General features: G+C 32.1%; 1 protein-coding gene across 3 annotated transcripts in view; it reads right to left on the bottom strand.

Annotated features, from left to right (window-relative positions):
- The window catches only part of LOC140063195 (insulin-like peptide receptor), a 45,278-nt gene that overhangs the window by 9,974 nt on the left and 12,193 nt on the right, over positions 1–23,111 (bottom strand). For all 3 annotated transcript variants that reach the window (XM_072109681.1, XM_072109682.1, XM_072109683.1), the window contains exons 3-12: positions 10,456–10,625; positions 9,795–9,957; positions 9,347–9,448; positions 8,150–8,294; positions 7,281–7,501; positions 5,291–5,426; positions 2,546–2,760; positions 2,064–2,234; positions 781–967; positions 185–483 (exon numbers count right to left, since the gene is read on the bottom strand). In XM_072109681.1, the coding sequence (XP_071965782.1) occupies positions 185–483; positions 781–967; positions 2,064–2,234; positions 2,546–2,760; positions 5,291–5,426; positions 7,281–7,501; positions 8,150–8,294; positions 9,347–9,448; positions 9,795–9,957; positions 10,456–10,625 (1,809 nt within the window). The remainder of the gene's footprint in view (positions 1–184; positions 484–780; positions 968–2,063; positions 2,235–2,545; positions 2,761–5,290; positions 5,427–7,280; positions 7,502–8,149; positions 8,295–9,346; positions 9,449–9,794; positions 9,958–10,455; positions 10,626–23,111) is intronic.

The following is a 23,111-nucleotide window of genomic DNA, read 5'->3' as shown; positions in this document are numbered from 1 at the left end:
GGTCAATCATACACAAAGAATTATGGAGAGGAACCACCCACAAATATGGTTGCAGCATTCATTAAAATATATTTGAGAAAACTTATGTCTACGAAATTATTAGGTTATATGCATTATCATGCAATAACAAAACAATACAGACACAATAGGGAAGTGGATAACTTGACAAAAACACAAATGATACCTTCTGCCTTGGTTCGTGCCACCGTATACATTGCTTCTCCACAACGGCCGTCTGCTAAACACGCAGACACTCTGATAATGTATTCAGAAAAGTAGTCAAGATTCTGCAGGACTATCTCTGTAAAGATTGTGTGATTGATGACTGGTTCATACTCAACACTAAGTGTCGTCGTTGGCGGAACACTGGCCTCGCTAGTCTCATTCATCACAATTATACCATTGTCTTTAGTTGGGAAGGCGGGATCGTTTATAGTGGAATTCGCAAGACCGACAGATCGAATGCTTCTTCTCTTCCTTTGCCTTAAATATAAGCAAACAAATTTGTATTTAAAAGGTTGATAGTAATCACTTGTTGAACTCACTGATGGAAAAAGGAAACACAAGAAAGACACTATTTCAGTACATCTTAAATCTGTATTCTTTATATAGCTTCACATTAATTAGTATTAATATATATTTATCAGCATCTAATTTTTGAGATTGTAGAAATGCTTTATAATGCACTTACAAAATTAAAACAAAAAACACAAATAGAAAAGGCAAAATCTTTTCGGTTGATGAGTGAGTCAAGATAATTTGATTGTTAATTTTGTTTACCCTAGAAAACTAGACAAGTAAACTTTTGAGTGGATAGTATTTTCAAACTCTGATCTTTCTTTAGCTAGGTCTTCATCTATTATTGTTTGTTCATCCTTCTTGCAAGTACAATCATCATCAGATGATGGTGGAGGTTCAGTTTCATCTTCTTCCTCAATTTCTGTGTTCACCAAAGATGGTTTAGGAACTGTCATTAAAATAAATAATACAAATACTTTAATAAATAACTACAAGCTAGCATATTCTGGAATTATGTAACTATGCTTATTTATGTATCCCTTTATACTGAATGACACCTTCAGTGCTAAAGCATTGATTTTCAAAGTGGTTCAGTTAGAGAACATTAACCAAAATCATTAAAAGACAACTAGATTTACATAGTACACACATTTACAATACTGTAACAGTATATAAAATGAAATAATACTTTGTGGTTCTCATTCAAATGCTTTTAGGTTCAGCATCCCATAGCCATGACAATGTTTCTACTTTGTGGTTCTCATTCAAATGCTTTTAGGTCTAGCATCCCATAGCCATGACAATGTTTCTACTTTGTGGTTCTCATTCAAATGCTTTTAGGTTCAGCATCCCATAGCCATGACAATCTTTCTACTTTGTGGTTCTCATTCAAATGCTTTTAGGTTCAGCATACCATAGCCATGACAATGTTTCTACTTTGTGGTTCTCATTCAAATGCTTTTAGGTTCAGCATCCCATAGCCATGACAATCTTTCTACTTTGTGGTTCTCATTCAAATGCTTTTAGGTTCAGCATCCCATAGCCATGACAATCTTTCTACTTTGTGGTTCTCATTCAAATGCTTTTAGGTTCAGCATACCATAGCCATGACAATGTTTCTACTTTGTGGTTCTCATTCAAATGCTTTTAGGTTCAGCATCCCATCGCCATGACAATCTTTCTACTTTGTGGTTCTCATTCAAATGCTTTTAGGTTCAGCATCCCATAGCCATGACAATCTTTCTACTTTGTGGTTCTCATTCAAATGCTTTTAGGTTCAGCATCCCATAGCCATGACAATCTTTCTTAATAGTATTCTTTAGCATTTATAATTAAAGAAATAATTAAATAATAATAACATCTCTTCTCTGAGATGTGCTTCCGTCCGTGTGATAGTTTCTCTACTCTAACCTCAACTACCTCTTATAATGTATATATAATAATAAACATACCTAAAGTACATGCTTTGATCCTAATGATAAAATAAGCAGGTGATATTAAAGCAAAATTTATTATTATGGCAGCAACACTATATGTCTACTTACTCCCTCCACAAAACTCTCTCTCTGCGAAGCTACTGAAATCATCTCTGCGTTTATTGTACTCTATACGGTACTTTGTGATGTTACCAGTAAGAATTGTTGGTGGTTTCCAGGATAGGGACAGTGTATTGACCGATGAATCACTCACTTGAAGCTTGACCGGTTCAGATGGACCTATGAATAACAATAGTTTAGTTAGTTTAACATAATCATATAAAAAAAGATTGGTATTTGTCCTTATATCAGTAGTGGTATCCAATACTGGATATATTGGTGGCATGCAATTGCGTAATGCAGAGAAACCCTAAGTGGTACTAAAACGCTGGAGACCTCATGCGTTTTAAGCCTTTGTCTACATATTTTTAATGCCTGTTTTTTTCCCCTCTGGGCACTGCTCTGGGGCCTGGTGGCATGTACCTTTGTAGTTTTATATATGTTTATATTCTGTATGTTTCTGTTTGTGTTGATATTCATTTAATACTTACTGCTTTCCAGTGTTCTGAAATACACAATTTCACTTTGTGCACCTTGTTCTTTTCCCTTGATTACAAATGCCTTGACATACATGCCATACTGTTTCCAGGATTTTAAACCTATAATCAAAGCTCTATCTTTATCTGGAGACACATCCTGACTCTCCCACAGGCCTCCATCGCCACACGAACCAACTCCATCAAGAAATGTCAAGTTTTTTAAATCACTGCAACAAAAAACATCCAAACAATAAACAAACCAGTCCTAACCCCACAGATGTTACCATTTAACACAGAGATCTAAAAGCTCTGTGTACACTATCAAAAAAATGTGATGTCATATCACTACCATATATGGGCATATCACTACCATATTTAGGCACATCACACTAGTTTGATAGTGTAGACAGAACTTTATGCTATCAAACTTTATGTGACAAAAAAATGAGTGTTATATCACTACCATATTTGGGCACATCACTACCATATTTGGGCACATCACTACCATATTTGGGCATATCACTACCATATTTGGCCACATCACTACCATATTTGGGCACATCACACAAGTTTTATAGTGTAGACAAAGCTTAAGAGCTGAGTGTTGGTGATTGAAAATTTTAATAATATATATTAATTATAATAATAATTGTCTGTTTGAATTAATATATAATTTAAATTATTTTATCAACCATTTAATTTATGAGTAGACTATTTTCCAATATATTATGTCTTGAAGTATTGAGATCAATAATTTCTGTCAACAACTGTCAAATTATGTAATTTACCGACTCGTACGACGGATGAGATATTGTCAATTTTTATTGTAAACAAACTCTTAATGCTGTTTTATTGCCATTTATGCTGTTGTTATTGGACGATGCTAAATTTGTTCATACGTAGGTTGAGAAAGATTAAATGTTTTTATGTGTCTTGATTGTTAACACAGATTCTTAAAAACAATCCCAGCTATATTATCAAAATTATTTTTTGTTTTAAAAAACAATTGGCTGTTATGCTTAAAGTATTTTGTTGTGTTTAAGAAACAGATTTTAAAAATAAAAAAATACTCGATATCACAAAAAATTGAAAATATAAATTGTTCATATAATAGAAAAAAAAAACCCCTATATATTTTGCATCATATTATCATACAATTATTTGGTTATCTTTCTTTCTGCCTTTTGTAAACTTGTAAACAGAACATTTAGAAAAAAAAAAACCTATAAATTTAGCATCATATTATGATTAAAATCCATAGTTCAGCACAATAAAGAGCATGAATCTCGCTTTTTCAAAATTGTAATGTGTTGTTGCAGATAATTATTGTTTGATTTTAATAATGTCATCATGTTAAACATTTTGGATATATTAAATTGTTGTCTTTGCTACAATGTATATAAGATACAGTATATTCTGAAAGCAACATTCAGCATTGTAAACATATTTACGTCAGGTTATGATGTCATCAAATTTCTTCGTTTTCATTTTAATGTACATTAATGTTATGTTTTCACGGATAATCAACTAGTCCATTGTTCAAATCTAGTTTCTTCTTCATTTAAAACAAATTATATTGAAATATGGTGTTGATAAATCTCTTTCTTATTATTGTATTCAACAAATAATTTAAGTCGATGTTGACATTCTATGGGAAATAGTCAATGACATCAACTATGATTTAGTTTTACCCACATTGTGCATTGTATTGCTAAAACAACACCTTTCTAAAAATAGTAAAGTCCATTGGGGTGAAAACAATTTATTTTGTTCAGTTTTATGTTTAAAGTAATTGCATTGGGTAAATTAGATTTTTAGTCGCGTGGACACGACTCTATAGTTCACTATGTCGGTCGGTCTGTCGTTCTGTCCGGTATCACTATGCGTTTTATCGCTTTCTGACCTTATCTTGATATCAGTTTAATCTAGCTAAGTCAATTTTTCACAGTATATTCCTTATGGCCAGGAATTGATGTGGTTATGTTTTCACGGTGCGCAATACAAAATTACGCTGTCTACGCACGATTTAACGAAATCACGTTTGTAATCATATCTTCAAAACCATGAATCACAATTAAATAAAATTTGGTACTCATAAATTTCAGGGCATAAATCATCATATGGCAATACAATTACATGCGTAGCGCATGTAACGCATGCGTACGCGCGCTTAAAATTTTCAAAGTTTATTTTCGATTAAATAAGAGTACGTTTCAGGCAATTTTAAGTGTTTACAAAATTGCCATGAGTGTGCAGATTTTTGCGCGCGCACTGCGTGTTAAATGCGCACTCTATTTGCCCGATTTCTGTTTTCTTGACTTACTTTTCAACTCGAAATTACGTTATACGAGCACGTCAAAAGTGACAGGCTACGCACGTGTAAATTAAAAAAATATAAATGTTTTTACATTTCAACATTTTTAAACATGTTCAGTAATTTCGGTCAGTTGGTAGGTTGGTCGGTCGGTAAACACTAATGAGCACGCGACTGCAGCCATCTATATGGCCTTGTTTATATAAAAACACTCTGGTTGATATCACCTTAAAATCAAAATAATAATAATTGAGGCTGGAAAAAAATTTGAAAATACAAATTTAATAAAAAGAAAAAAATATAAGTATGAGAAAAACCACTTTATTTAGAAATAGTCTTAATAATTAATGACCAACTATTATAAGAGTGGTATGATGAACGATGTAAAAACATCTGATAGGCCAAAATTGTACATGCTACAGAAAAAGTTGATGTATACTTACGTTTCACGCCAAAGGACTTGATAGCCAAGCACTGTACGAGGATCATCCCATGTCCAGTCATCCCTGTTTTTCCAAATCACGTGGATATAATTGGATTCTATGAAATCAAAATCCAGATCCAACATATTCACCTTACCTATTAAAAAAGATTTTAAAGTTTTTGACATTTTTATTTGATCTATATACTTTATTTTACCATCTGTCACAGTGTCAAATAAAATGTATATATCATATCTTTTTTTTTCTTGCAAGGATGAAGGGCTAGTGTTGTCTGACTGTTTTACTTTATCGTTTTGATTTAGCTTTCACTTTTTTTTTGTATCTCCATTGAGATCCAGCCACTGATACCCACAGCATTGTCATTTTTTCAGTGCTTATTTTATTTTGTATCTCCATTGAGATCCTTCCACTGATATCCACAGCATGGTCATTTTTTCAGTGCTTATTTTATTTTGTATCTCCACTGAGATCCTTCCACTGATATCCACAGCATTGTCATTTTTTCAGTGCTTATTTTATTTTGTATCTCCATTGAGATCCTTCCACTGATACCCACAGCATTGTCATTTTTTCAGTGCTTATTTTATTTTGTATCTCCATTGAGTTCCAGCCACTGATACCCATAGCATTGTCATTATTTTCAGTAATTTGCTTTTGGATTCATATTTTCTTTCCAGTTATCAATTTAAAAGTGAACTACTCATAATCTTGAATCTTGAGTAGAAACATATTCAGCATTAACTGAATGCTACACTAATTACAACAAACTATTAATAGACATCTAACACTACAAGGACTAGAGTAAATGAACCATTGTAAAAACTAACAGAAAAGACAATAATTAGAACTGTTATAATTAGATGTTAGTACTTAGTATAAAAGCACTATGCTATTATATGTAGCACTATGCTATTATATGTAGCACTATGCTATTATATGTAGCACTATGCTATTATATGTAGCACTATGCTATTATATGTAGCACTATGCTATTATATGTAGCACTATGCTATTATATGTAGCACTATGCTATTATATGTAGCACTATGCTATTATATGTAGCACTATGCTATTATATGTAGCACTATGCTATTATATGTAGCACTATGCTATTATATGTAGCACTATGCTATTATATGTAGCACTATGCTATTATATGTAGCACTATGCTATTATATGTAGCACTATGCTATTATATGTAGCACTATGCTATTATATGTAGTACTATGCTATTATATGTAGCACTATGCTATTATATGTAGCACTATGCTATTATATGTAGCACTATGCTATTATATGTAGCACTATGCTATTATATGTAGCACTATGCTATTATATGTAGCACTATGCTATTATATGTAGCACTATGCTATTATATGTAGCACTATGCTATTATATGTAGCACTATGCTATTATATGTAGCACTATGCTATTATATGTAAATGAAAAATAATAATAATTTACATCTAGCATGTTTGATGTATGTGTTATTGTTTGTTTTGTAAAATCCGGAATAAATTGAATTGAATTGTTGGAACTGTATGTGGTTAGGTATTTCTTAATGCTAAATGATTATTGTGGACAAGTAAGAATCTGTTACTCTGCTGTCCTCTTTCCTCTTCCAACTAAACAGCTGTACATTACTAATTATTTCTTAATGAGGATCCTTATATAGCAATCTTGTTTTCCATAAAATATTCAAGTTCATTATAATATCATGACAATTTGGATAAAATTTTTTCAGCAATGATCTGTTGTTGGGATAATAAAGTATGTTTATTATCTAGGTTTAGTCTTATAATTTATTATTGATGATTAAACGAAATTTAGGCACAACAATTTGCCCCGAATAGGTGTGTTTCCCGAACGTGACATACACAGTCTAATGGTTGTCAATGCTAGAACATACCCGGCCGCACACAGTAATACAAAGATGCTTCGCATTTTAATTGCTGAAATCCTGTTATATACATATAAATAATATACTTACATGCTTTTTGGTGTCCATTAGATGATGGTGAGATATCAATGTCGGTTAGTGGTGCTGCTCCTTGAATTAGCTTCTGAAACTTTTTAATCTCAGAGATGCAAAGTTTAGGATTTTCATGAAACGACAGTTTAGAGTTGTTGCCTACGGTGATGTTCACATGATTGTCATTTGAGAAGATTTTCTCCAGGTTACGATTTTCCAAAACGTAGAATGCATATTTACTACAACAAATATGGAAACAAATTTGCAAATTTTAGAGAAACATAAGATTACATCACATCAAGTTTAGTGTACACAGTTGGTTTTTATGCATTTTAAAGAAAATTTCTCTAAATTTTTTTCTATCTTATTTTTTTTTGTAAAATTAAATAATCATTTTTTTTTTTCTGATTCTAATTTTCCATAAATACAAGCATGCATTGCGTGTAGATTGATATTCTTGGTCTTCTCTGTGATGCCCCAAGGGAAACAATGGAAGAACGATAACAACAGCAAAAATACTGGGTCTTCTCTGTGATGCCCCGAGGGAAACAATGGAAGAACGATAACAACAGCAAAAATACCGGGTCTTCTCTGTGATGCCCCGAGGGAAACAATGGAAGAACGATAACAACAGCAAAAATACCGGGTCTTCTCTGTGATGCCCCGAGGGAAACAATGGAAGAACGATAACAACAGCAAAAATACCGGGTCTTCTCTTTGATGCCCCGAGAGAAACAATGGAAGAACGGTAACAACAGCAAAAATACCGGGTCTTCTTCTGATTTTTATTAACAGATTCTGCCAAAAAACGCCAGGCTAATGTACAATGTTTACCAGCTAGACCTACAAAACTAAGACTAAATGGCTAGGCAAAATTGAAAACTTACTTGTTTTTTAATTCCTTTGCCTGGATTTCTCGAAGACTCTTCAAGAAGTCCAGGGTAACAAGTGGGTATGAATGCGAGACTGAAACAAAACCAGACACCACTTCAACTTTGCCAAGGCTCTCCTCCAGGCCTTTCCGAATGTTAGCTGCAAGTAAATATTAATGAGAAAAAACCATCCTTGTTTCAATCACAGTAGTATGTACATTATGCAATCATTAACCAATTTTACTCCTTTACATTATTTCTTAAGCTCTGTCTACACTATCAAACTAGTTTGACAAAAAAAAGTGTGATGTGCCCAATTATAGTAGTAATATTCCCAAATATTGTAGTGATATATGACAGAATCATTTCAATATATGGGCACATCACATTTTTTGTCATATAAAGTTTGATAGTGTAGACAGAGCTTTACAGATACACCCCTTTGAATAGAAATTAATACTAGAAAAGAAATCTTTAATTGTAAGAAAGTTTTTGTTTGTTTTCTGTGTATGCATTCAATCATATTAATACTATAATGTCCATAAGGCCATATAAATAAAATGATATGTTACTCGTCTCAGATTTTGAGAGAGAGGAGCACTTGGTTTACCAGTGTGGCAAGCATTCTGTAGCACTCACCTACTAGTATTACCCCATAATTATATCAAGAGCAAAAAAAAATATGTTATTTAAATTTGAACAAAACAAAATAAGAAATAAATTTAACGAAAAATACCACAACAAACACATATTTAACTCATTACAATATTATTTATTTATTTTAGTTTTGTATGCTGTTTCTTCTTTTTCTTGAATACTTTAAATTCCTAAATGTCTCTATACAATTTTATGAGTCAAATAAATTGAAAGTTTACACTGGCAGGCATCACTATAGTAAGTACACATTATAGTATCAGTTATGAAATGAATGGACACAGATGCATCTCACATTCTTCATGGTGACTTGAGGATAATAAAATGCACACAAAGGCAAGAAAAAACAACTTTAAATGATTTTAGTAAACATGATTGAACTCAGAACATTCTAGGCCAGTTAAATGATGGTAGATCCCCAACAATCAAATGGACCAAGTCTGGCGTTTCAATTTTTGTCTGAAAACTACAGACTTGTAAAGGGCGTATAGAAATCATCAAAATCATTTCTACCAATAAAAATAAATGATAATATTTAATTATAAGAGGTTTCTTTACCTGAATTCTTAATTTCAATTTCTAGTGAGCCTTCAATAAAGGTACAGTCTTTGAATATTTCTGCATCTTCTAACGACTTGATTGGCTGCTTACTTTTACAATCTATAAAATAAACATTTGAACGATTATTATAATTTTTACAATTTTATTTCAAACCCACATCAAGCGACATTTTTTTAATCCATAGAAAGTTGGCCCATGATATGAATTATAATAATAAATAAACTTATGATCAGTCATAGATATACATAAAATCGTGCGCAACTTCCACTATGTAGCTCTGAAATCGTCAAAAAGCTTAGCGGCACATCTACAGCCTCAGATTGCGCTTCGTGAAATATATAATCCCTTGAGCAAAATATAATTCCTTCTGGGATGTCAAATCTTATATTTCACCTCTAGCAGTAGTCAATATCTGTATAAAGTTAATATTCAATATGTTTCTTACGTGGATCTATTCCACAGTTTCCTATTTTACATCGTTCACATTTGCTCTTATTGTTGGCAGTGTAGCCACTAGGACAACGATCAACACACTCATTGGTAGACTTGTACCAGAATCCAAAATATGTAATGCAATCATCCATGGTAACACACCTATGTTTGTGCCACTAAAATGAAAAGACAGTAATTAGTAAGAAAATATAATTAATTAATAACATTTATTTACATAACATTTATTTGCATACTCTGACACAAAAGATAATAACATATAAAGCAATATCAAAATGATAGAAAGGTCAGAGTTGAAAGGTCAGAGTCTGAAGGCAGACGCCCTGGAAGATGAAAAAACATCTTGTGGTGGGCGCGAAAAAAAATTATAAATGAATAAGTTTAAAACTGAGAAAACTCGGATTAGGTCCTCCATGGATCCACGTCAGCCAGTAGTGCAGAAAAGACAAACATTTATAGTATTCATTTTTACATAAAATACAGTTTGTAACCTGAAATGAGAAATATTTGTAGGGAAAGTGTCTTTGAGTGGTACAAAAAAGTGGTGGTAAATATTAAAAATATAAATTTATTTACTGCAAACCATCGTCACAATAAGAACGCTAACCTTTGATTTTAATTTTATGTAAATTATAAGATAAAATGGAAAATCTTACCACTAAATATGATCTTGGACATTTGCGGACACATTGTCCATAAGATATGAAGTACCTACAGGCGTTGCAATGGTATGGATCTGACGATGGCTTAGAGCAACCTGCGATGCAAAGCTCACTACAACATGTGTTTTCATCAAAACAATTATCTCTACACTCAGGCGGACAAACTGAAATACAAAAAAAAAAAATTGATAATATTGTTATTTAAAAAGCAACCATGTATGGTGACTTGTAATATTTCATAATTATCTGATTGTAAAGATTGGTTTTCAAAAACTGTGTGCTCTAAAGTTTTCGGGATCCCGTTGGGTGGGATACCAACAGATTCCGACAAAAAAAATGGCGGGATCTATGAAAAATTCAAACGGTTACAGTCTGATTGCGGCGAGATTGTACGAACCCAGATAGGATTCCAAGACAGTTTTTTTTTCTCCAAAATTCATGACAGATATAATGAAATACCGAAGTAGGTAGGTGGGTGGGATTTACAGCAGTAAATTAGCACTCCTAGATTTTAGATTGATCTACTGACACTGTGCTGATTATTATAAACACTACTATTAATTGATCCTATGGCATTATTTTATGGTATAAAAACAGCATTTTGGACAGGTTGTCTATATTTGTGGTAATTTAATGACTTTACCCTTCATTGGTGGTTGTTTTAATTAAAGGTGCAAGTGTTGTAACAACAATTAAGATATCAGAATTTGTAATCTTTGCATATTTGGTGAAGCTTTCACATACAATAACAGTAACCACAACCATAAACTATCATTGTCAGACATTCTAATCTCAGCATTTGTTTTACAATTATTATATACTAAAACTATAACCAAGGTAGACCAAATTAATTATATTTTCTATAAAAAAAAACATGCAAGTTTAGAATCTACTGCCGACTCAACTTTGTGAATATTTTATCATAAATATTAATGAGCTTCCCTAAGCTGCTGAAAAACAGACTTTCCATGAATTTACACAGAAATTAAATTTTTTTTTATTTCACATATATTACTTCTTTATTTTGACATATTTTTGTATGTTTTTTCTTTCTGTGTAAAATGTTATTTAAAGCAGATTTCTGATATTTTATATTTGACAATTAATGCTGATAGCAGCACATTCATTATAATAGTTTTTATGTAGTAAACAAACAATATTAAAATGTTAAACCCAGCAGAATCCTCCTTCAAAACCCAAAGAAGTCAAAGGAGAACAATGACCTCTGCTTGACCTATTTAGTTAATATTTTTCTCACTCAATCAAAATCACCCCACTAGCATTTACTATTCTTCAAAGTATTGTAAGGTCACTGTGTATTTTGTAAGTGTACACCACACAACAACTTCATATGCAATTTTTCTCAGCATGATCAAAGCATGATACTACTCCCAGTATACATTGCATTTACTTTGGGAATTTGCCATCACTTTACTGTGAAATATCATTACATACAGAATAAATGGTTACTGACACATAACTAGTCAATAAAGGGTCTATAGACATGTCAATAAAGGGTCTATAGACATTTCTAGGTATAGATTTTAACAGCATTATGTAGGTCATTCCTGGAACCTAACAAAACACTTTATTATTTGGACATCTTTCATGAAGTCAGTCAGAATACAAATATGAGTGATTGATATGTTATTTCAAGAGTGACAAACAATGTTTGTTTGGTGGTGACTAGTGTGTTGTTATTCACACACAGCATGCTAACATTATGACGAAGCATGACATTAATAAACATTTTGGTTTTACAGTATTTTACTAAAATGTTCAGTTTACTAATCATCGATTTTTCAAATGGGTCGTGAAGTGACAAACAAATAAAGCATTTAAATAATTGATTTCTGACTTGAACTAAAGTTAAAATTGAAATGTATTGACCGACGACTTAAAGTAGAAAAAAAAAATAATCGGAAGCTATGTATATTAGCCACAAATATAATTACCGCATGTAATTAGTTGCATTCCATTTTGGACATAAAGTCGACCTTCTTATTTATGTACACCTTGGTCAGAGAGGCGTTCGTAAATGAAAAAGTGTGTAAATGAAAAGGTTCGGGGAAAAAAGCGCCCTCTATAAAAAGTTGTGTAAAAACATCCCAAATGCCTTCTTTATCATAGCCACATTGGTTAAACTAAACATGCATACAAATAAGATGTATATTAACACTTTAACTATACTAATAGTAAAACAATTGATATCTCTGCCTCTTGTTACACTATCTTCGTACTAAATGATGGAAATTACATCGTTTATTTTTTATTGCATTTAGTTTAACACAAAGTGGTATATTTAAGAACTTGCTTGTGAAGTTTAAATCAAAGTTCGGTTTGGACTGCAAGTATTTTACTATTTCAAAGCTACAGTACTTCAATCTCAAGTTCTACATCTATTTCTAATGGAATCAACAACAAGTTTTGAGGGCAAGCCTCACCCAATTATTAAATTGTAAACATTCTCTAGACTTACCATAAGATGTTATCTAACCAATAGAAAGTCCAATCGTGACCAAACAGAAAGCAGATGTAAGAAATAAGACTTAAAGGATATGGGAATTATTTGTATGCGTGCTGCAACCAATATAAAGATCAATATACCATCAGTAAATACTGATTATTTTAACCTGACAGAGGCTAGATGCTTTGACCACTAGAACTTACAATTACATTTATCCTCAAGTATTTCCTTAAACCTACTGTACATTCCTTTAGTAAGTTAGATTTCCTATCATTTAGGAGAATTCTGTGTTTGTAGATTTTATAAGCTGGCTGTCTAGGAAACTGTGATTATCATTGTAGTCCATGATTAGGAGTGTCCTCCTGCATTCCCTCCCCACACATTCCTTTCAGTCTCTAGCCCACGTCTATGGAACTACATTGACGTCCACATAAAAAATAGAATTTCTCCCCCTGTTTTTCCGTAAGAACATTAAGAAACATCATATTTCTTTATATGATATTTTTTGCACATTTTCTCTGTAATTGTATTGTACTTGTCTTGTCTGTGTTTTATTTATTATTTATTTACAAAAAATGTATGCTTGTTTGTTTATAGGGTCATCTCATGACAAAGTACTATTATACTTATTGACATGACTCTGCTGGCTATATATACTATGCTATATATACTATGCTATATATACTATGCTATATATACTATGTAAACATACTGTAATACTTTTTATCAGTCGAAATAAATGTTTATTACTGTTAAATCAAACAAAAAGTAAATTAGCTTATCTAGGTTACCTAGTTAGGTTACCTGTTAAGTAGATTAGGTCATAGGAAAAAATTAGTTTTATAATAAACAGATTCTGACTACAAATTCAATTGATTATTATAAGGTAATTGATAGGAAGTAATATAGTTTGATCAAATTAGAATATGTCTGCTTGATAGTTGACACACAAATTAAAGATTAAGAATATTCATTTCCTCTCTGCATGTGTTTGTTTCAGCAGCAAATGTGATATTCTTGTTATTCTCAAAATCTTTGTATATATCAATTCAAATGTTATTTATTTGTTTTTCCAAAAAACTAATAATACGATGATATTAATGGAAAAAAACACTTTGTAGGTAATTAACATTTTAAGATATTGTGGGAGAAAAAAACAGATGTTTTATGAGAATAAAATATTGCTAAATAATGACATGCAATAGTGGATGATTAATTAGGGAAGCACAATATTATTAAGGATGAAGTGAGAATGTAGCTTTTGAAGCTTATATGCAATAGAAATAATATAAAAAATATTACTTAGATGGGATTAAGGTTACAAGGAAAATAGCTATTGTTAACAATAGAAGAAATACTCATGTGAACATTACATTATTTGATGGGATGGAAGGCGGCAATATACCAACAATAAACCCTAATCCCAATTCCATATTCAGAAAAAACTGTGAGAACAGACAAAGGAAAACTTTTATGAAAAGTGTTCAAATTGATATTTCTACTATGAATAGGCACTTCAATAAAAAGCCTATCTACATTTAATTTTTAGCCCTCGTTGCCATGGAAACAGTCGGTTATCAAAATGTTGATCTAAATTTTTTTTTTTTTAATTACTACTAGGAAATACTGGAAACAAAATAATTCAAGAGAAAAAAACATGTTTTTTTTTTACATCTTCGCGTAAAATGTCATAAATCTTGTACAGTAGAAAGTTAACTAGAAATTGATTTTGCTATTCTAAATGCGCCTGTGCGTACCTTTTGTAAGACATGCCATTTTTTAGCAAGAATACAAAAACAAGATGATGATGATAACAAGGAACTTTAGAATAACTAAAAGTGCGGATAACTATAAATAATGGTGGTCTTGTACAGGAAATTCCCCTATAATACAGGCTACTAGCTGTGTGTCTGTCGTTTCCCCTTAGTTGTGTGTCTGCCAGTGCCCCCTAGGTGTGTGTCTCCCAGTTCCCCCTAACTGTGCGTCTACCAGTTCCCCTAGCTTTATATAGCATGCAGCTACAACAAACAAGTCCATGATGTAATTGGCTGAGTCAAATTCAGGGATCATCTCAATTTCATTTTGTGTTAACCACAGTCGTGAATATATGCCTATTAAAGAATAATTTAGACAATCCCATAATTTATTATGTTGTTGTTCGATAGGCTTGGGAAAAAATCATGTCGATCTTGTAAAATAGTAAAAAAATTATTACAAAAAGGGGAAAACCCAAAATTTACTTTAGAGTAAGTTTTGCAGGTTTTTGCGCAAGAACGTAAGATTGAATTGGAATGCGTAAGGCGTACAGCGTATGATTTTACAGGTCTGATTTGCCTTCTGCATGCTCTCACACATGCTTACTTCATATAAGAACCTGGGGGAAATGATCCATTTTAAGATTTTCAGAGAGATTTTGCAACACACAAAATTTCAGAAAAACAGTTGGCAAATCCTAAATTTTTTTAGGCCAGCAATTTTTTTTAATAGGATAAAAAAAAATATGCAAAAGAAACCTGAATGACGCACGCCATTGAAACAATAACCTCTGTGTCTAAACACAGTTTAAATTTGACCTTGCTATTTCATACGCTATAACGCCATAGCCTTACAACGTTTCACATCTTAAAACCAAATATTCGCATACACAAATAGTAATTCTGATATTCTAAAAACCTACTATTTGTACATCATGAACATAATGTTTACAATAACATTTATTTGCTATTTAATTCAGAAAAACATTATACTTGGGTTACAAAAAGAAAATATTTACAAAGAAATTTATTTGCTATTTAATTCAGAAAAACATTAGTATAAAAGGTTACAAAAAGAAATGATTTGAATGCAGACTATTAAGAGAATCTAGATCATGGTTGTCTAGTTCAAATTAAGATTTACATTTACATGTTTATTCCAGCTACTTGTATAAGTAGGACAAGGTTTTCACCTCTGATATGATTTAATAGTATCCATGAAAAAAGACAGAAATGAGCACTTTATAGTTTAAAACAACATCAAGTGCAATTCTTAATGAACAGCATTTTTCAAAAGCTCCTTATAATTTCTTGCTGTCTCCACAATTTAATGATAAATTATGTATCTTTACATACGGAATAGAGTTATTTTTTGTTTTTATTTAAGGGGAGTGTGGCTCTCAAAACATTTCTATTTTTTATGCATTTATTACCGATTAATTAAAAAAAGATTTAATGAAGGAAGAACAATAATTGAAACTATTGTCGAGGTAATTTTTTGTAAAAAATATTTCTTGTTTACCGTCTTCTTTCACTTCCTATTAATAATTGTTTTGTATTTTTTTATATCTAGTGGGAATACAGATTATACAGATCATGAAAATCAGGTACCATAAAAGACCGGGTTTAATTACTAGTAGTGCTGGTAGTGGTTTAGTGGTGCTGGTAGTGGTTTAGTGGTTCTGAATTGAACAAGGCCAGTGATATGCTATTTATTTTTTCATAATTTTAAATCTGTTAGTGTTAATATTATAGGCATAGAGCTGAACTACGAGCCTTTTCAAAATTATGTTGATCTTTTTTTTAATACGATGTCAGACATTTTAAATTTCAAGTCATCATTTGGCAACCTAATATATACCCTACAAAGAAACGAGCAACAAAAGTGGGAGAAAGGGAAAAACGAGAAAGCCGAACAAGAATTGTAAAACGCTTGGAGTTTAATAATATTGGAGTATTTCATGGGAATACCTACTATACACATGTTTTTAAAAACGACTGATCTGTTTAATTAAATTAGTGTGATTGCTTACAGTACACTATCAAGTGAAGCTACTAAACAGTTTGAAAGCAAAGCAAATAGACAAATCTGCATACATTCCACAAAGGCATTCAACGAAGGAGTTGTGCCCATCTGTGGATGGCTGCCAGTTTACACTTGATTTGATGCTGCTATATTGTTATTCACATAAGAAGCATTGTATTGCTGGATTGTTAATAGATACCTGGTAAAATTACAAACAACAAGATATAATTTAAACATAAATATTATCTTTATCAATATATATATATCGGTATCTTTATTTCTATAAAAAATAGGAGTACAATATCAAAAATATAGGTGTTAAAATGAGAAGCTAACTATTGACAACTTAAAGCATAACATTCTTATTTTCCATTGTACAAAGAAATACCAATGCATTCCTTTAAAATTTTACTGTAGGTCTTGTTTAGTTGGTTTAACCTATAAATTTACGTAACGGTAAAATTCAGTAAATCGTGCATAATTTCTAGAATCTTTGTTCAATGGCATAGATAGTGTTTTAGATAGTGTTTTTCCCACTGTCTGGTTGTTGATACCAAAATCATTTTGCATTATAAATAGTATAAATAACGGCACAAACATGTTTGTGATAGAAAACAATGTATATAAAAACAATGACGTGTGTTTGGGCTAACAAGTTGCAACACATTTAAATTATTTTAATGACTATTTGTCACATTTTTAACAGTTTTAAGACAGAAAAAATTATCGAAATAGATTCATATAGTATTTATTTTTACATATAATGTAGTGTGTGACCCTAAATTAGGTCGGAAAAACATAGGTCTAGTGGTTTTAAATATTGAAATAATAATTAATCATCTGTAAATGGTGCAATTCACTAAATTCTAGTATTAACAAAGAAATTGAAACTAATTTATAAAATCAATAAAATCTGTAAACAACAAAATTCCGATTTTTTTGAAGATGATGAAATATAAAATGACTTAATAGATAATACATTAATTCAGGAAAGACAAACATAATATTTTATTACAATTGTTGATTTGTGGGCAAGTGTAACTGGCAACATTGTATGCCTCTTGTAGATAATTATAATACAAGTACAAGTATTAAAGGATTACAGTTTGCGTGTTAATGACATTGTTTACCTGAGTAAAAAGAGCGATTAAAAGGATGCTGACGATGGTATCATACGGCAGCATAATGATAGCCAGCAGTCAGCTCACTACATCTTATTATCATATGTCTTTACTGAATTACTACTGCTGCTCAACAGGATTATGTTTAATTTTTTCTACGGAATACTTCTCAAATGATGAAAAGATAATCGATATTAAATGATCGTAAAAGTAATTAATCTGGGAAAATGAAATATCTTGAAGTATCTTCCTTTAGCGTCTAAAATTAACGTCGTCAGTGAAGAAACTCAAGATATGAATACATAAGTATATTTTATTAAATGTATACTTCAAAAATGTTTTCATCTGGTTTTTATATAACTATCTGTATAGTATATTACGGTGAACGTGAAATCACATCCCACCATGTGACAGGGAAGATCACTGCTGCTAGAGTTTTGACTGATATGCTATGGATGGCCTAGCTTAAAATTAGAACAGTAGTTCTAATAATAAAAGGTAGACATAAGGTAAGGCGCTTTATGGACGTCAGATGGCTAAACTATTGTAATTATTAAATAATAAAAATTATTTCCCTTAATAATTTAAATTTGCCATTGGGTGACCAGGCTGTTGAGCACTCATTGCAATGTGGGGATGTGTATTAGACCCAATGCGTTATGCATTATAATGCTTTATTTACCAAAATGCAAGTCACACATTTATGCCATTACAGGATCTGCCACTGGTGAAAAATAATACACCATCTTCAGATTGATGGAACATTTTATCAACCTGTGTATTAATTAAAGTTGACAGTAATATAAGGATTGATTGGTCAAGCAGTGTATGGCAGACATTATGTGAACTGTTACCTCAGTTAAACTTGCTGACATGAATTTGAAGGATGACAATTATCAGTAAAATTACTTGCCACAGTTAAACTGATAGTTCATGGAGAATGCTGCAATTTCTCACATTGTCAATGCTGTGATAAGAGAGGGAGACCCTCAAAGAGAAACCCACATGGCATCCTCTTTCAGTCAAACACACATATGGCATCCCCTTTCAGTCAAACACACATATGGCATTCCCCTTTCTGTCAAACACACATTTGGCATTCCCCTTTCTGTCAAACACACATATGGCATTCCCCTTTCTGTCAAACACACATAATGGCATTCCCCTTATTGTCAAACACACATATGGCATTCCCCTTTCTGTCAAACACCCATGGCATTCCCCTTTCTGTCAAACACACATATGGCATTCCCCTTTCTGTAACATGATTTTTATGATGATATTTTTATGTTAAAATAAACAACAATAATTTATGGCAGAAAAGATATAATTAATATTATGTTCAAACTATTGTGTCCAAACCCCTTTTTTCCAAAATAGCCTATGTTGCCGCCTTGTCGCCATTGGTTTATGTGTTTTAAGTGAAATAAATAAAAATCTATTATATATAACAAACTCTACTAATGTTTCTCTGGCATATTAAGGAGAAAAGATGACACCTTAAGCTCTGTCTACACAATAAAACTTGATGACAAAAAAATGTGATGTGCCCATACTGTACGAACATGATGATGTTATATCACTACTATATCTGGGCACATTACCATATTTGGGCACACGCACTTTTTGTGTCAAACTTTGGTTGATAGTGTAGACAGAGTTTTACTCAGTGTACATTTTAAACTAATGTATTAAGGTAAGATTCCTTACTAATTTATGGTACAAATTTAGGATTAAGGCCGTTTAATCTGTTGCTACACAGATGCCAGTTTACAAATTTGTTATCCTCATTATACCAAGGCAGTTAACATTGTTTTTTAATTTAGCTAAATAACAACTACAGTATTCGCTTTTAATCTTGACTATTTGTATGCAAACAGCCAGCTTATTGACACTACTGTATACTAGCAGCGTACTTTAGACTTCAATAATCATCAATTCTATTTAACCAAATATTAGTTTCAAGATTAGTTTACTATTATCATGTTGTTTACTGTACTGTATAGTGTTTATGTATTTTTTCCAATTTAGGTTTACTATTTGTAATGCTCCAGGGTGGGATTTCAAGAATCAGTCATTTTTATAGAACGTTTCACTAAAATTTGTACTGTACTTAAATGGTTTGATACAGCGGCAAAGTTCTAATAAATATTAATGCATGGCATTGAGGAAGACAACAAGGCCCAAAAAGACAATGCAAACTGCAACAACAGCAAGCTAACAGCGGAAAGAACATTTTTATTTGTTATTTGTTTTCCATTCACTCATCGGAATGTTTTCGATCTACAACAAAAACCATACAATATATTGTACAATATATTGAAGCCATAAAAGGGGAAAAAAAGGTTTTGAAAATTCTACAAGATTGCACACAGTGTGTAGATGATGAGCAAATAAGTACAGAATTAGAACACAATGTCTTTTTAAAACTGTCTTATAAAAAAAACATATGCTTTTTTTACAAGCTTTATTTGCAATTTCCATTGATCTGATTGCTTAATAAATCAGACCTATAAATCTGGCATCCCAAAAGCAAAGTTTACCAAATGAATATTGTTTAAACTTGTTGTGAATATTTGGGAATTAAAAAGTCATTTTTCTCCATATGTTTTAAAAAATAACATAAATTAAATGTTATGTACCACATAATATCTTTTAAATTAATTCTTCATTACTCTGGAGAAAATGATGTCCGAGAGTCAAATAGAGAGTTTGCATATTGGTGTATTAAGCTAATTTGCATATTGGTGTAGAGCTCATTTGCATTTGTGCATTGATCTAATTTGGATATTGGTTCGTATAAGGTGGGCAAACAGGGTTAGGGGTTAGGGTGGGCGACCATAAATGGATGTGCCTAAATGCGAACATATAATTAAAAGACTTGACCTTTTTTTTTAAATATATAATAAAAGACTTGACTTGGTATCTAATCTGACTATTGTTTTTATCCAATTATTGTATTTATTTTTTGAAGATAAAATGATTAAAGGCATGTCATATGGAGATGACAAAGGACAGGCAGGTCATGCATTTTGACATTCCTAAACAATTACTTGTTTGAACATCTTGGATCATGTGTGTTTATTTTTAATTACAAAAAAGTACTATATGCTAGTTTCTATCATGTCATCCTCATTCCATTAAATGAACACAAACTTGTAAGTTTCATTTAACCAAATCATTTCTTGCGTTAAGCCTACAAGCTTACATTATAGCGAGTTTGAGAAATGAAATCCATTATAGGATAAACTATGTTGCAGCCTATAGATAATATCGTGAGTTTTTCTCCCCTATCCATTGACTTGCCATTTATATTATGAAATAGTACTGAAGATCTGCTTTAGGCTACTACATCCAGGTTCAACCAAAGTTCAAATGTAAGAGATTTGCATGTAATTTGTAAATTCATATTAAATCTGTATCATCATTGAAATGACTAGTTGCCTTCTGCGCCTACATTTATTTTGGGTGTTCACCGACAATTTATAAAATAAATTATGAAACAAAAGTTATTTTAAGTGATTTTAATAGAAACGTTTCACGTAGAAATTAAAGGCAAGTACTCTCCTAAATTACATAAAACATTCACCTTTGAAATGTAAAAAATTAGCATAAATATTGGAAATTCTAAATATTACAGTTACATCTAGGGCACTATATTCATTTTGTTATTGCTAGTTTTATTTCTGTTAAATTTATATAACAGACAAATTGTGACACTTTCAATGACTCTTGACTATAGACTGAATTTAATTTGATTCTTCTAGATACATTTTAAAAGGTAAGCACACACATAAGGTAAGCACACACATAAGGTAAGCACACACATAAGGTAAGCACACACATAAGGTAAGCACACACATAAGGTAAGCACACACATAAGGTAAGCACACACATAAGGTAAGCACACACATAAGGTAAGCACACACATAAGGTAAGCACACACATAAGGTAAGCACACACATAAGGTAAGCACACACATAAGGTAAGCACACACATAAGGTAAGCACACACATAAGGTAAGCACACACATAAGGTAAGCACACACATAAGGTAAGCACACACATAAGGTAAGCACACACATAAGGTAAGCACACACATAAGGTAAGCACACACATAAGGTAAGCACACACATAAGGTAAGCACACACATAAGGTAAGCACACACATAAGGTAAGCACACACATAAGGTAAGCACACACATAAGGTAAGCACACACATAAGGTAAGCACACACATAAGGTAAGCACACACATAAGGTAAGCACACACATAAGGTAAGCACACACATAAGGTAAGCACACACATAAGGTAGGCACACACATAAGGTAGGCACACACATAAGGTAGGCACACACATAAGGTAAGCACACACATAAGGTAAGCACACACATAAGGTAAGCACACACATAAGGTAAGCACACACATAAGGTAAGCACACACATAAGGTAAGCACACACATAAGGTAAGCACACACATAAGGTAAGCACAGACATAAGGTAAGCACACACATAAGGTAAGCACACACATAAGGTAAGCACACACATAAGGTAAGCACACACATAAGGTAAGCACACACATAAGGTAAGCACACACATAAGGTAAGCACACACATAAGGTAAGCACACACATAAGGTAAGCACACACATAAGGTAAGCACACACATAAGGTAAGCACACACATAAGGTAAGCACACACATAAGGTAAGCACACACATAAGGTAGGCACACACATAAGGTAGGCACACACATAAGGTAAGCACACACATAAGGTAAGCACACACATAAGGTAAGCACACACATAAGGTAAGCACACACATAAGGTAAGCACACACATAAGGTAAGCACACACATAAGGTAGGCACACACATAAGGTAGGCACACACATAAGGTAGGCACACACATAAGGTAAGCACACACATAAGGTAAGCATACACATAAGGTAAGCACACACATAAGGTAGGCACACACATAAGGTAAGCATACACATACTGTAAGTCCTTTTTATGGATTTGATTAGGTGTTTTTGGTTCATCTTTTTAAGAACTAACAAACTCAAACACATCCTCCAAGTACAAAGTCTGTGGCCTAGGTCTAATCGGATCGCATTTTACAACATGACAGAAGAAACTTTGTGCAAGCATCACACTCTGTTAATTTATTGTTTGTATACGATCCCAATGGGATAATTTTCATAAAAAAAACATTACAATTTTTACTTTCACTATGTTTAGTCAACATGGCATTCCTCATAATGTCAGAATCAAATTCAATTTCAAATGCAAAC

The sequence above is a fragment of the Antedon mediterranea genome, chromosome 11 (assembly GCF_964355755.1).
Source record: "Antedon mediterranea chromosome 11, ecAntMedi1.1, whole genome shotgun sequence".
Taxonomy (NCBI): Eukaryota; Metazoa; Echinodermata; class Crinoidea; order Comatulida; family Antedonidae; genus Antedon; species Antedon mediterranea.
This window is presented reverse-complemented; position numbering and strand designations above follow the sequence as displayed.